The 13,031-nt window shown below is 43.2% G+C and overlaps 1 protein-coding gene across 1 annotated transcript in view; it reads left to right on the top strand.

Moving 5' to 3' along the window:
- Positions 1 to 9,691: 9,691 nt before the first annotated feature.
- The window catches only part of LOC100773059 (lithocholate 6-beta-hydroxylase), a 42,809-nt gene continuing 39,469 nt past the window's right edge, over positions 9,692 to 13,031 (top strand). Inside the window, exon 1 of the mRNA XM_027413658.2 lies at positions 9,692 to 9,762. Coding sequence (XP_027269459.1) covers positions 9,692 to 9,762 — 71 coding nt within the window. The remainder of the gene's footprint in view (positions 9,763 to 13,031) is intronic.

Below are 13,031 nucleotides of genomic sequence, written 5' to 3'. Positions count from 1 at the left end.
TGTGTCAGAGATCTGGACATTTTGCCTGAATCAACCTGAGCTTCAAAAATGGTGACTTCAAAAATTTTGAGTGTGGGCATATATTCTACTTCTGAAAATTGAGAACCAAGATTGTGGGGATGACTCAGTGGGTAGAAACATTCAATACACAGGTAGGAGGACCTGAGTCCAAATAGCCAGAGGTCATGAAATGAAGAAAAAACTGCATGGACAACACAGAATCCATAGTCCTAGCATTGCTACAAGGGGACAGGAGGTCCAGATAGCCTGGAGTAAGTAGAAAAACAACATAGAGACCCTGCCTCAAGGTATCTGGAAGGTAAGGACTAACATCCAAGGCCTTCTGACCTCTAGACTTGTGCCAATATGTGTGCGTACCTGCAGTTAAATACACAAGAAAGCATGCATACATGTATACAAACACGTGAACATGCAGATACATTAAAATATATACAAGAAATGAATAAATTTTGGGTACCAAGTGATATCTAAAATGGGATCTGGACCAGTGGGCAAACCAACTGTTTTGAGCTTCACCATGAGGCACTGAAGACAACAGCAGGTCCAGGGACATTATTTCTAGGCATTAGAGTGGGTAGTGCCTCACCCTGGTGCAATTGTATGTTATTGTGCTGAAAACCTGCTAGAACATACAAGGAGCAAGGGAGATACATCAGTGGGTAAGAGTGTTCACTGGGAAACCCCAGTGCCCACAAATAAACCTGACATGTCTATGTTCACCTGTAGCCTCAGTATTGAGAGCGAGAGACGAACAGAACCCTGGAGCACTCTGGCTAGTCAGGCTAGTCAAAGAAGCAAGCTTAGAGTTCAATGAGAAACACTAACATGAGGAAATAAGACAAAAACAATAACACAAGACACCATGTACACATAGGGACATGCACCTGCATACACTCATTGCAACATAGGTGCTCTCTCTCTCTCTCTCTCTCTCTCTCTCTCTCTCTCTCTCTCTCTCTCTCTCACACACACACACACACACACACACACACACACAAGCAGAATATGCATGAAATACTGACTATAAGAGTGTTAGAATCCTGGGCTTTGGGAATCTCCTTTTTTAGCAGAACAGACAAATAAATACTAAAGCATGCAATAACTACTGAGAGAAAAACTGGGGTGAATGCTACGGAGGAAATGGAGCCATCACTAAAAACCCCAGCAGTGTTTAACACAGCTGCCTTCCTTCCTTCCTCGCTCCCTCCCTTTACTCCTCCCAGATGCACTCCCTTTACCCACTCCCTCCCAACACACACACACACACACACACACACACACACACACACACACACACACACACACACACACACACACACACACACTGGTCCTGTTGCTTTAACTTTGGCACTGTGACTGTGCCTTAACCTACTGCTATTTCAGCAAGTAATCCCAGCTCTGCAGTTACCAGCCTGCTTATCTAGCAGCCTAGTGGCCTGGCAGGAATTCTGCTCCCACAGGCACAGGCCCAATTGCTGCCCTAAAGGTAGCTTTAACTAAAATCTCTATCATTCTATTTATGAGTGAGACATGAGATTCAAAGGCCAGGGTGAAAACCTGTGAGCTCAGAGAGGCTGAGTAGCAACTAGCTAGCCCTCTCTCCTTGTTGACGTCCACAGAAGCCCTGTGCTCCTGCTTTGCCAAACCACAAAAAGCTGTGCCACTCCAAACCCAACCCTACTACCTCCTGTGTCTCTCTGTCTCTCCCAAATGCCCTCTGATGCTCTATGATTCCTTTTTGTCATCTAGTTGCTAATGCAGTCTCCCAACCCAAGATTATTTAATTAATGCAAATGCAAACTTGGGGTTCACAGTATGATCAAGCATGCTCCAACAGATTCCAGTGTGTGCTGGATATAATATATATATATATATATATATATAATATATATATTCATGGGGGCCATCCACTGGACTGTGAGCCCCCTGCTGGGGGCCATAACCTTAACGAAATCCACCTCTCCTTCCTCTAGAAGCCATCAATTGTCAGTGACTCCTCAGTTAGAGGTGAGGGCTACTGTACCCCCTCCCATAAGGGGCCAACTCTATATCTCTTCAGAGATATAGAGTTTGAGTTGATTTTGATTGTTTCCCTTTATATATCTGTGTATGTGTAGTGTGGGATATAGAGTATGTGACATGTTTTCCTGGGGACAAGGGTGCTCATGTGACACAGTGCAGAGTAGAGGTCAGAAGAAAATGTCTGGCGTCAGACTTCTCCTTCCATCTTGTTTGACACAGAGTCTGTTTGCTTAGACCCATGAGCTGATCCTAACTTCAATTCTCTTGTTTCTCCTCCTGTCATCTCCCACTAGGGGTGATGTGATGACCGATGATTAGGCCACTATGTCTGACTTCCTGGGTTCTGAGGATCTGAACTCAGGTCATCAGTCTTGCTCAGCAAGCACTTTTACTCACTGGGCTCATCTCCCAAGTCCTCTTTTTTTTAAAGCATTTTGCTATGAACTGTAGACCGCCCTTGATCCCTAGATCACCCACCCCTGGTGCCTCAGCCTCCCGAGTGCTGGGATTGCAGACATGCCCGTCCACAACCAGTCTTAGTTTTGAGTTTCCATCCCTGTGGGTGTGAAGTGATAACATTTGTGGGATTTTTTTTATCATGTGTTAAGAATGCAAACATGCCAGCACAGAGGAGCATGAGCATGGGGGTTGTGAACCTCCCCAAGAGGGACTCTGAAGCCGCTAGGGGCTCCAGGAACCTCACAACCATTCCTTCTGTTCTTCAGACACATGATGAAGTGGTGTTCTTAGAATGTGGCTGATGGGCAAGCCTTGGACGCCTTAAGTTTCCTTTGTCTTGACTGTCTAATGTTCAGGTAAGTGCTGATAATTATGTTTCCCTCCAGAGGGGCCACGAGCAGACCAGAGCTGTCAGTCACCAGCTGTGAGCCTGAGACCTAGACTTGTGAATCTGACTCAATCTATTACTGAAGTAAACAGGGGTCCAGGCCAGTAGCTGACCCTTTGCAGTCTGAAAATCCTGCTCCCTATGGAAAGAGTTGAGAGTGTCACAGAGCGACAGCTAGCTGCACAGTGCACTTTCATGTGTCAACAAGAGAAGCGAGTTCATGCTTTAGTTGTAAACATGGTTAGAAGGTCATGAGTTTGCTGAGAGTGGACTCTTGACTTTTGTCACTTTCACATCAACAGGTAGAGGTTTACTTTCCTTCATGTTAATCAGAACTGGCATTGTCTGCCTGACTCTGTGGCCTAGGTTCCAGTAAGGCCATCCCGTTCCCAATCCTCTTAGTGTCATGAATCCCCTGACAGTTATAACATCTCCCACTCTCCCCTCTTTCAAATCTGGGGTTAAAAAAGCTAATTTTTTCCCAAACTTGCGTGTTTTATGGGTAGGTAGATGACAAAGCCCTAAGAGGGTCAAGAAGAGATTGGCTTCCCAGTGCGGTTAGAGGAAGGTTTATGAGCACAGTAAGATCAGACACTTGTTGGCCATTGAGGTTCTGACCCATCTCCTTGTTTCATCTCCTCTCTCAGCCTCACTCTCCAGTCAAACAGGTCTCCAAACAGTCTAACCCTCTCCCCTCTCTGGGTCTTTGCAATGCATATCTGGAATGTTCTCCTGCCTGGTCATGAGACACATGCCTAACTCTTAATGACTTACTTTAAAATACCAACTTCTGGACTGACAAGATGATTCAGACGCTTGCTGCCAAGCCTGCTGACCTGTGTTGGATTCTCAGGTCTCACATGGTGGGAGAACAGACTCCTACAAGTTCTTCTATGACTTCCACACATGCTCCACACACTAGAGACAGACAGATAGAAAGACAGACAGACAGACAGACAGACAGACAGACAGACAAACAGACACACACACACACACACACACACACACACACACACACACACACACGCACCAGTTAAATAATTTATTTACAAAAAAGGGCACCAAACTGACATGTTTGGCTACTAGATTCTATTCTTCTTTTTTTTTTTTTTTTTTTTTTTTACTTTTTAGGTTTATGTTTTTACCTGTACGAATGCTTCATTTTCATGGATATGTGCATCCTGTGTGCATGTCTGGTGGCCACAGAGCTCAGAAGAGAGCTCCTGGAGTTAAGAATGGTCATGTAGGTGGTGGAAACTGAACTTAGGGCCTCTGTAAAAGCACCAAGTGCTCTTACCTGCTGAGCCATCCCTCCAGCCCCTCATTACTTTTAAAATCAGTTTTTAAAATTTATTTTTCCTACTGGCTTATAGTTATTGTACATGACACAGGGTCACACAAACACATCTTTACATAAGTGTAAACTATAAAATTCATTGGGCATATTTTCCTGCTGTTTCTTCTCTCTTCTCTTCCATCCCTCCTCCCCATGGCCCTTAGACAGTTTCTGTTCTAATTTCATGTCGTAAATATACATAAATTTTATGTATATGACTAAATCTGGGAACCTCAAATGAATGGAAATGCAATGTTTGTGGTTACAAAATTTTGTTTGCCTTCCTGTTGACTGTCTCTTTCCACACTAGAATGTGACATGCTTAAGTACGGGTGGAGGGGGTCTCAGTCTACTGACTTCCGTATCCTCCATGATGAATCACTTCCGAATCACTGTAGGTGTTAATGAGATGTGTGTTGACTAAATCAAAGCCTGGGATAAGATAAAACATCCATGACATACTGATGATGGTTCCCAAAACTATTTGCAGAATTCATTGCTTTTGCCGAGTGATCTGCAGCTCAGCCACTTCCCCCATGGGGAATTTTACCTTTCATCCCAAATGTGTTATCTATTTATATCTCTAAGAAATGGAGAAAAAGTTTAAAATGTCTGATGTGTAATGATTTCCTTTGAATTGAGGCATTCTCTCCTAGAGGAAGGAAGGAGGCTCCTGGGATTCAGGAAGTAAACACTCTTATGCTGAAACTAAAAAGGTCTGCAAGGCTCCTCTCCAAGCAAAAGAGGCAATAAACACTTGCTGAGGAGGGAGCTCTCGGACCCGCTGCTCAGCCTAGAGGAGAGACTGGACTGTCCAATGCCTGCAAGTCATGCATTGTGCCCTAGGGATGCAGTTTGGGTGACCTGTCACCTATCCCAAGGTGGGCTTTGGATGGTGCAGCTGCCTTTGAGTACTGTCTGATCCAGTAAGTCACCCCCTCACCCGTATTCCTGTAAGAGACCCCAATAATCTCAACTGCTTCACCAAGTTGCACTGTGGAGGAATGTTTCTGCCATCTGTCCTTGATTAGCCATCTGCAGTGAGCAGAGGTCCCTGTCACCTTTCCCTTATCCAACAGCATCCAAACCAGAATCGCTGCATCCACAGGTGATACCCCTCTGTTCCGTGAAAAGTCATTCCTGTAGCCTTTTCCAGGGAGCACAGCTTCAGGAATAAGTCAGCAGAACAAATAGTCCACAGGGAGAATTCACACCATGTGAAGCAACCATCTCAAATGCTTTGCTGTTTATGTCAATGAATCATAAATAGTTCCATGAATTATTATTATTATTATTATTATTTGGAATTGTCATTTATTCAGATGATAAGAGTAAATCCTAATGACATGGAGGATTAGAATGATTTAAAGTCTCCTACTGTGCCTGTAGCTTTGAATAAGATGGCTGTGTCCTGCTTCTGCAACCCCTCTTACTTCTGGCATCTACTAAGATACACCGCTCTCTTGCTTATCTTGACAAACAGAGTTATGAAACAACTAACTCTAGTTCACTCGCCTGAACATGCGGAGGCAATTTCACTCCTAATTGCTCTGTGCCCTTAGAAATACATTGTCTCGGTTACTAATAGTGTGCCATGAGTTCAAAATGCAGGCTGAGGAGACATGGCAGGGAAGAAGGTGGAGGTGAAGGTGGTGATGGTGTTGGTGGTGGAGGTAGAGGTGGTGGTGGCAGTGACGGTGGTGGTGGTTAAGACCAGCAAGTCAGAATATGTTGCAACTTGAGCAAAATCAATAGCAACTCCTACCTGATATTTCCCTGCCATGCTAACTTACTACCATAAACTTTGTTGAATATTAAACAAAAAAATCAGCCAACCTTGTGAACTTAATATAATCACCCCACTCTAGGAGCATTGAGAAAGGGAATTCAGTTCACTCCAGGAACTTATGCCTTGGAACAGCTTTAGGACTGGCCACTGAAAATCAAGATCTCTCTAATCCTTTCCCCCAGGAAATATAAATCAAAACAGAACCTTTAAAAAGTAGTTGCTTTGTGTTAGTCAACTACTCCTGGTCATGGTCCTGCCCAAGATGTGGTCAATATACATAGGGAGATCCCATTGGGAAAATCAGGTGTTTCCTTTGCCAAGGAGTATCAATTGCAGGTAGCTTCTTCTGAAACCTCTCTAGCTTCATGTCTGCCTGTATTCCACCATAAGGATAATAAACTAAACCTCTGAAAGTGTAAGTAAACCCAAATTAAATGTTTTTCTTTATAAAAGTTGCCATGGCCATAGTTCCATTCCACATCAATGGAAACCCTAACTAAGGCAGTCTGTATTTTTATTTAAGACACACACACACACACACACACACACACACACACAGAGAGAGAGAGAGAGAGAGAGAGAGAGAGAGAGAGAGAGAACATTAAAGTAAGGATCAGGCAGGGAGGAATTGGGGAAGGGGGAAACATGACCAAATATATTGTAAGAAAAAAAACTTTAATAAAAAATTTTAAGACAAAGTAGATGTTTGAATGCCAATAAACAAAATAGAACAAAAAACTCACATACTTGTTGCTTCTTATAGTGCTGACTTGCACACATAATCTTTGTTGAACGTCAAAGTATGACCTCAGCTCATACAGAAGCCTTAGCTAGTTTAGACTTTAACCAGCCTATCTCAGGCAGGTGGAGATGTTGAAATCAACTCTCCTCAAGTACAGACTAGGAACAACTCTACTGCCATAAAAGACAGTTAATGTCGTATCCATAGATTATATCTGCCAAGGAGAGACTCTCTGAGATTGTAAGAGCTGGAGGATGGGGGTGGGGAAAATACTTTGAAATGTTATCTTTTAGATATGACAAGGTTGTTACAGTCATGGACCCACAGCAGCTGTGGCTACCCGCACCTGAGCTGTATGAAAAGAAGACCCTGATGTGTGTCACAGGCTAGTTTAGAAGAACTGAAGGGCTGCAGAGATGGCTCTGCCATTAAGACCACTGGCTGCTCTTGAAAAAGATCCCAGTTCAATTCTCAGCATGGACATGGCAGATCACAACCCTCTTTAGCCAAGTTCCCATGCTCTCACCTGTCCCCTGCTTGCACTGCACACACATGGTGCTCAGGCATGCATGCAGGCAAGCACTCATACACTGTCCTGACCTGCAGTACGTCAACCTGGGGCAAGAGAGTCAAGGATAGGGAATGGGGACCAGATACTCAGAAAGAATGACCACAAGACAGGATTCTGATCAAGTGGCAAACTTTACTTTTTTCTCAGGCTAGCTTATATAGTCAGGATATGGGGAGGGGCAGAATGGGTTGTTTGTGCACCAGGTGTTGGTATAGGCAGGATATTAGGAAGCCACAAAGAGGATGTTTGTCAGGGTAAAGAGTTCTTGAGTAAGAGGTCCAGGAAGGGGTTGCCTAGGTGACTGAGCCTGTGGGTGGAGGACTGGGTCAAGTTGTTTCTTTTCTTGAGCTGAGGTTCTAAGGAGCTGCTATGTAAAGGTTAACTATGTGGCCTGCCAAGCATGGCCTAGGAGCTCATGCCCAGCCCTGAGATTTGTCTCCCAACAATACACATAATGTTAAAATAAATATTTCTTTTTAAAAGAAGGAGTCAGTAGGAGTGGCAGGGGGATAAGTGAGAATAATGGGGAGATGATAGGGTGGGTGATGGGGGGAGTGTGATCATAAAACATTTAAAATGAATGGATAAAAATACCAAACAAACTTGAAAGGAAGGAAGAGATGGAGGAAAGGAGGGATGGATGGATGGATGGAGAGAAGGAGGGAAGGAGGGAGGAAAAGAAGAAAGGAATTCTGAACCTCCTAGAGATTCAAGGTTGAGATATTTGTTTCATCATCAACAAAGACATGTCAGTGAGGCACTGTTACAGGAAAGTATTAAGTCCATGTCATTATTGGTGACTTTTCCATAACCCTCTCTAGGTTCCATTTCATTGTACGTTACCTGAAGGAAAACTGTCAAAGGCATCTTGACTTGCCAAGGCCAACACTGGAGTTGTTCCTAAGTGTGTACTTTTGTACTGAGATGAATCACTATTGTCAGAGTTTCCAACACAGAGTAAGGGCAAACTGAAATTCATGAAGTTCATGTGGTTAGACGAGGTCTTAGTTTAATATTTAGCAAGGATTGTCCCAGGCTGATGGTTCTACAAGACAAAAATCAATCCTTTTCATCATTAGTTAAGTCTTCACTCGAATTGCAACATGTTCTAGATAGCAGAAAGCTCTTTTCTCAACATGTAAGTTCTCAGTTACTGCTTCAGAACCATGGCTTGTTGCCTTGCTTCCTGTCATGATAGTCATGGATTAACCCTCTGAAAGTGTAGTCCCTAATAAACTCTTTCTTCTGTAAGTTGTCGTGGTCATAGCATCTTTTCGCAGGAATAGGAAAGTAACTACCTTCCACTGACCTCAAAGTCCACTTCATAGCCATTTTGAATAGCATCCTAGTACTTGGGAAATAAAGGCATGAAGTTCCTAGGGCAGAAGAACTCACAATTTAATAATGGCTAGTAAGATGCTTGTGTGGGTTTTGTGTTTACAAAGCCACATTGTAACCATTTTTGGCTACACGAGGAGTACTTTTAGGAGGTGTACAAGGAAATATTTACTTTGTGTGATGCTGACTCAATCAGTAGGGTACCCAGGAGCCCATTCAAAGACAAGCATACACACTATCTACAAAATTATAACTCATCAGAATTCTGTTTTCTGCCTTCATGATTCAGTCTTGGACACATCTTTTACCTCTTCCTGCCTCTGTGTCTATAAAGTGATAATGAGAATGTCACCATAACATATCCAACAGACTTGATAAGGATCGATTAAAAGAGACACAGTGACTATCTTGCTGTAATGAGATGTCTATATCAACCCTCATACCAAAGCGTCAGGGAATACTGCAGAAAAGATGGGAAGAATGTAAGAGCTGGAGAATGGGAAGGGGTGCTGTGAAATGCCATAAAGAGGAAAAATACTGTTAGAGTACAGAGAAAAGCAATTGTGTTTTGTGCCAAGGAACAAAGCAGTGCAGAGTGGGAAGTGGTTTTCAGTTGTGGGTTTCACATCTTCTAGAGCACACAGGGGCCTTAAAGGAAGGGGGCCTTACATAGGTAAAGATCAGTAGCTATAGTTTAGTTGCATGGACTTAATTTGTTTTGGTATGAGAACAGCCATGGACACAACTGCAAATTAGAAGAAAGTAGTGCCAATCAATTTGAGTTTCTGAAAGAGCAAATATACACAGAATGTAAACTCAAAGTTCAGAGTAGGGGAATTCAATGCCACATGGAGAGGCTTGCCAGTTCTCCAAGTTCGGGCAGTGTGCAAGTGGCCCTTCTATTGGCTGCATCCTTGACACCTCCTCCTTTCCCAGTGCATAAACACAGCAGTCTGGACTCATTGGATCTCTGCTTGGCACAGTTTAGAGGGAAACTTGGAGCCACTTGCTGGAGGAAAGCGGAGATGGAGCTGTTCCTCAACCTTTCCATAGAAACCTGGGTGCTCCTGGCTACCAGCCTGGTGCTCATCTACATGTGAGTAGTTGTCCAGGCTCCTCCCCTATCTGTAACTGGAGTTGGGGTGATATGCAGACCCCCCTTTCATTTTCCTGTTGGAACATCTGAAGAGAACATGGAGGAGAAGTTGAAATAAACACTTAGGTAGTGCAGGTCCTACTGATGCTATTGCTGATCCCTTGAACTCTCACACTTATGGTTCCCTCCCACTCTTATGGCTCAGAGGGTTTGGAAGAGACTTGCCTCCATAGTAATAATGCAGTTGGCTCTCAGTATGCTCCTTGACTAATCAACAATTGTGTGGTATCATTAACAGTTGGCTGCTGTGCTGGTTAGTTTCTAACTACCAACTTGACAGACAACCTAGAATTACCTAGGAAGAGAGTTTTAATTGAGAGATTGTCTAGGGCAGGTTGATCAGTAGGCAACCCTGTGAAGGATTGTTTTGATGGCTAATTGATGCAGGAAGACCCAGGTCTTTGTGGGTGACAGCAAACCCTATGCAGCTATATAAGACAAAAGAAAACTAGATGAAAGCAAAAAAGCAAAGACTTTCCAGACACAATAGACTACAACACAGAGTTGTAAGGAAAATAAGCCCTTCCCCCCAACATTGCTTCCTATGGAGTATTTTAGCACAGTGACTGAAATAAAGCTAGCACTTTAGCAGCCATGGCCAATCCAAGCTTTTGAAAATCCGACAGCCTAGTTACTTAGTTTTTTTCTCATTTTCTTTTCCTTCTCTCTTTTGACATCATTAGTGATGTATATATGACTGGTTCCCTGTGGATATGGGTGTTTATTGCTTCCAACGCAATTTCCACGAAGTCACATGGTACCTATGTTCTAATTTGCTTTCGACTCCTGTGATAACGATCATGCATGACCAAAAGCAACTTGAGGAGGAAAGTTTATTTCACTCTACAGCTTACAGTCCATCATGAAGGGAAGCCAGGGCAGGAACTCAAGGCAGGAACCCAGAAGCAGGAACTAAAGCATAAGCCATGGAGGAACACTGCTTACTGGCTTCCTCTCCATGGCTCACTTAGCCAGCTTTCTTATAAAACACTCGCATACATGAAATAATTAATTTTAATTAAAAATAAGGGATGGATGATTTATATGCATGTCTGGAACATGTACAGTTTCATATTTTGTGTCATTTACTTCATCTGTTATCAATAGAGAGTAACTTGACATACTGAAGGTCCTTTGTCTTGTAAATCAAAGAATTTCTGGTTCAGGCCAAACCTTTATACAAAATATCCATTTCTTCTATAATTTCTAAACTTCCTGTGATCAGACTCTCCTTGTGTGACTATCTTGTGAAGCTTACAATGGTCTCCAGAATCACCTTCCCTCAGTCTTGCATCTTCTCCCACATCTGGTATGTGTGAGTCCCATTGGAGTTAGGAGGTATGTAGCATCATGAACCCTTATCAGTGATGGCAGTCTTGGCCCAGAGAGCACCTGCCTTAGTAGAACTTTGCACATGCTGAGTTGACACATACAGGCCATAAGCTTTCTCCTTTACGATTAACTGTCTTAGTCACTCTTCTACTGCTTTGAAGGGACACCATGACCATGGCAAGTCCTATATAAAAAAGTGTTTAATTGGGGCTGGTTTACAGTTTCAGAGGTTTAGTCCATTATCATCATGGCAGAAAGCATGGTGGCATACAGGCAGACGTGTTGCTGGAGAAGGAGCTGAGAGTTTTATATCTTGATCTACAGGCAGCAGGAAGAAAGAGTGATACTGGGCTTGGCTGACCATCTGAAACCTCAAAGCCCACCCCTAGTGACAATAAATACACACCTACTTCAACAAAGTCACGCCTCCTAACAATGTGACTTCCTATGCTCCTATAGAGGCTATTTTCATTCAAACCCCCACGTTCCACCTCCTTCAAAAGTTCCCATAGTCTGATATCACAAGGTCGGCACAGGATAGTGTTGATATCACAGTATCAGCACTGTCTTAAAGTCTTCTCTGAGACTCATGTAATCTCTTAACTGTAATCCCCTGTAAAAATCAAAATGAAAAACAGATCACATACTTCCAATATTTGTACAACATATAGTATACATTACCATTCCAAAATGGAAGAAAGGGAACATAATGAGGAAATACTGGACCAAAGCAAGACTGAAAACCAGCTGGGAAATCTCCAAACTCTGCATCTCCACGTCTGAGGTCAAAGCATTCTTCAGATCTCCAACTCAAAGCAGCTTTATTGACTGCAACATACTTCTTTCTCTTGGGCTGGTCCCACACACCTTTTTAGCAGCTCTCCTAGGCAGGTATCTCACAACTCTGGCATCTCCAATATTTTGGAGTCTCTAAGGCAATCCAGGCTTCACACTCACAGCTTCACAATGGTGTCAAAGTCCAGCTCTGGCAGGGTTCAGGTCCCAAAGAGGAGGTGTGGAGTCAGCAAGGAGAAGGAGGGGACTGATGTGATCTGAGAGTGAATTAGGATGGCTGCCATTTTATAGATTTTCATCCTTGAAGCCTGCATGAAATTTCCCAAAGGAAAGGCATAAGGGAACTCACATAATATACCATGACAATCATTAAAAATGAAAGTAAAATGGTGCTGTAGAATTGTGATCCTCCAAGTAGAAATGCTGAAACTTTGTCCAGCAACAATGGTAGCCATGCAGTCCATGTCACAATGGCCTCTCTAGGCCTCCATGCAGGGACACCTTTGATATACACCTGACCTCAGTGGTTTTCCTTAGCTGTGAAGGGGGATTCCATAACCCATTTCTTCTATCCTTGACTCTAAAACCAGAACCACATGGCTGAAGTTGCCAAGTTCTGTTGCTTCCTGGGGCTGGAACATGGCCCTCTTGTTCAAATACATCTTCACCAGCTTTCTGTTTTAAGCATTTTCCTTTACTGCCTAACCTTTGCTGTCCTGGAACTTGCTCTATAGACAAAGCTGGCCTCAAACTCAGAGATCTACCTGCCTCTGCCCATGAATGCTGGGAGTAAAGTTGTGTGCCACCATGCTGCCATAAGCTTTTCTTTAATTACTTTTCACAAGTTGGAAGCCTGTCTTGGTGGAGTCTCGCTCTAAGGTCACCACTCCCTTTATTCTACTTTGCTTCAGGCTTTTCTTTAATCTGTTTGCACGGTTTGGTGTCTCTTTTCTCCTCAAACTGTACATTTTGTATTTTTCCTCTCTCAGCTTGCTCTTTTTCATTATAAATCTGTGTGTGGCCTCTAATAACAAAGCAATTCAGTAAATACTAGGCTGTCTGGAAGTCTCCCCTGCCAAAGT

This window comes from Cricetulus griseus, chromosome 4 (genome assembly GCF_003668045.3).
Source record: "Cricetulus griseus strain 17A/GY chromosome 4, alternate assembly CriGri-PICRH-1.0, whole genome shotgun sequence".
Lineage (NCBI taxonomy): Eukaryota > Metazoa > Chordata > Mammalia > Rodentia > Cricetidae > Cricetulus > Cricetulus griseus.
The sequence above is the reverse complement of the archived record's forward strand: the minus strand, read 5'-3'. Positions and strand labels throughout refer to the sequence as shown.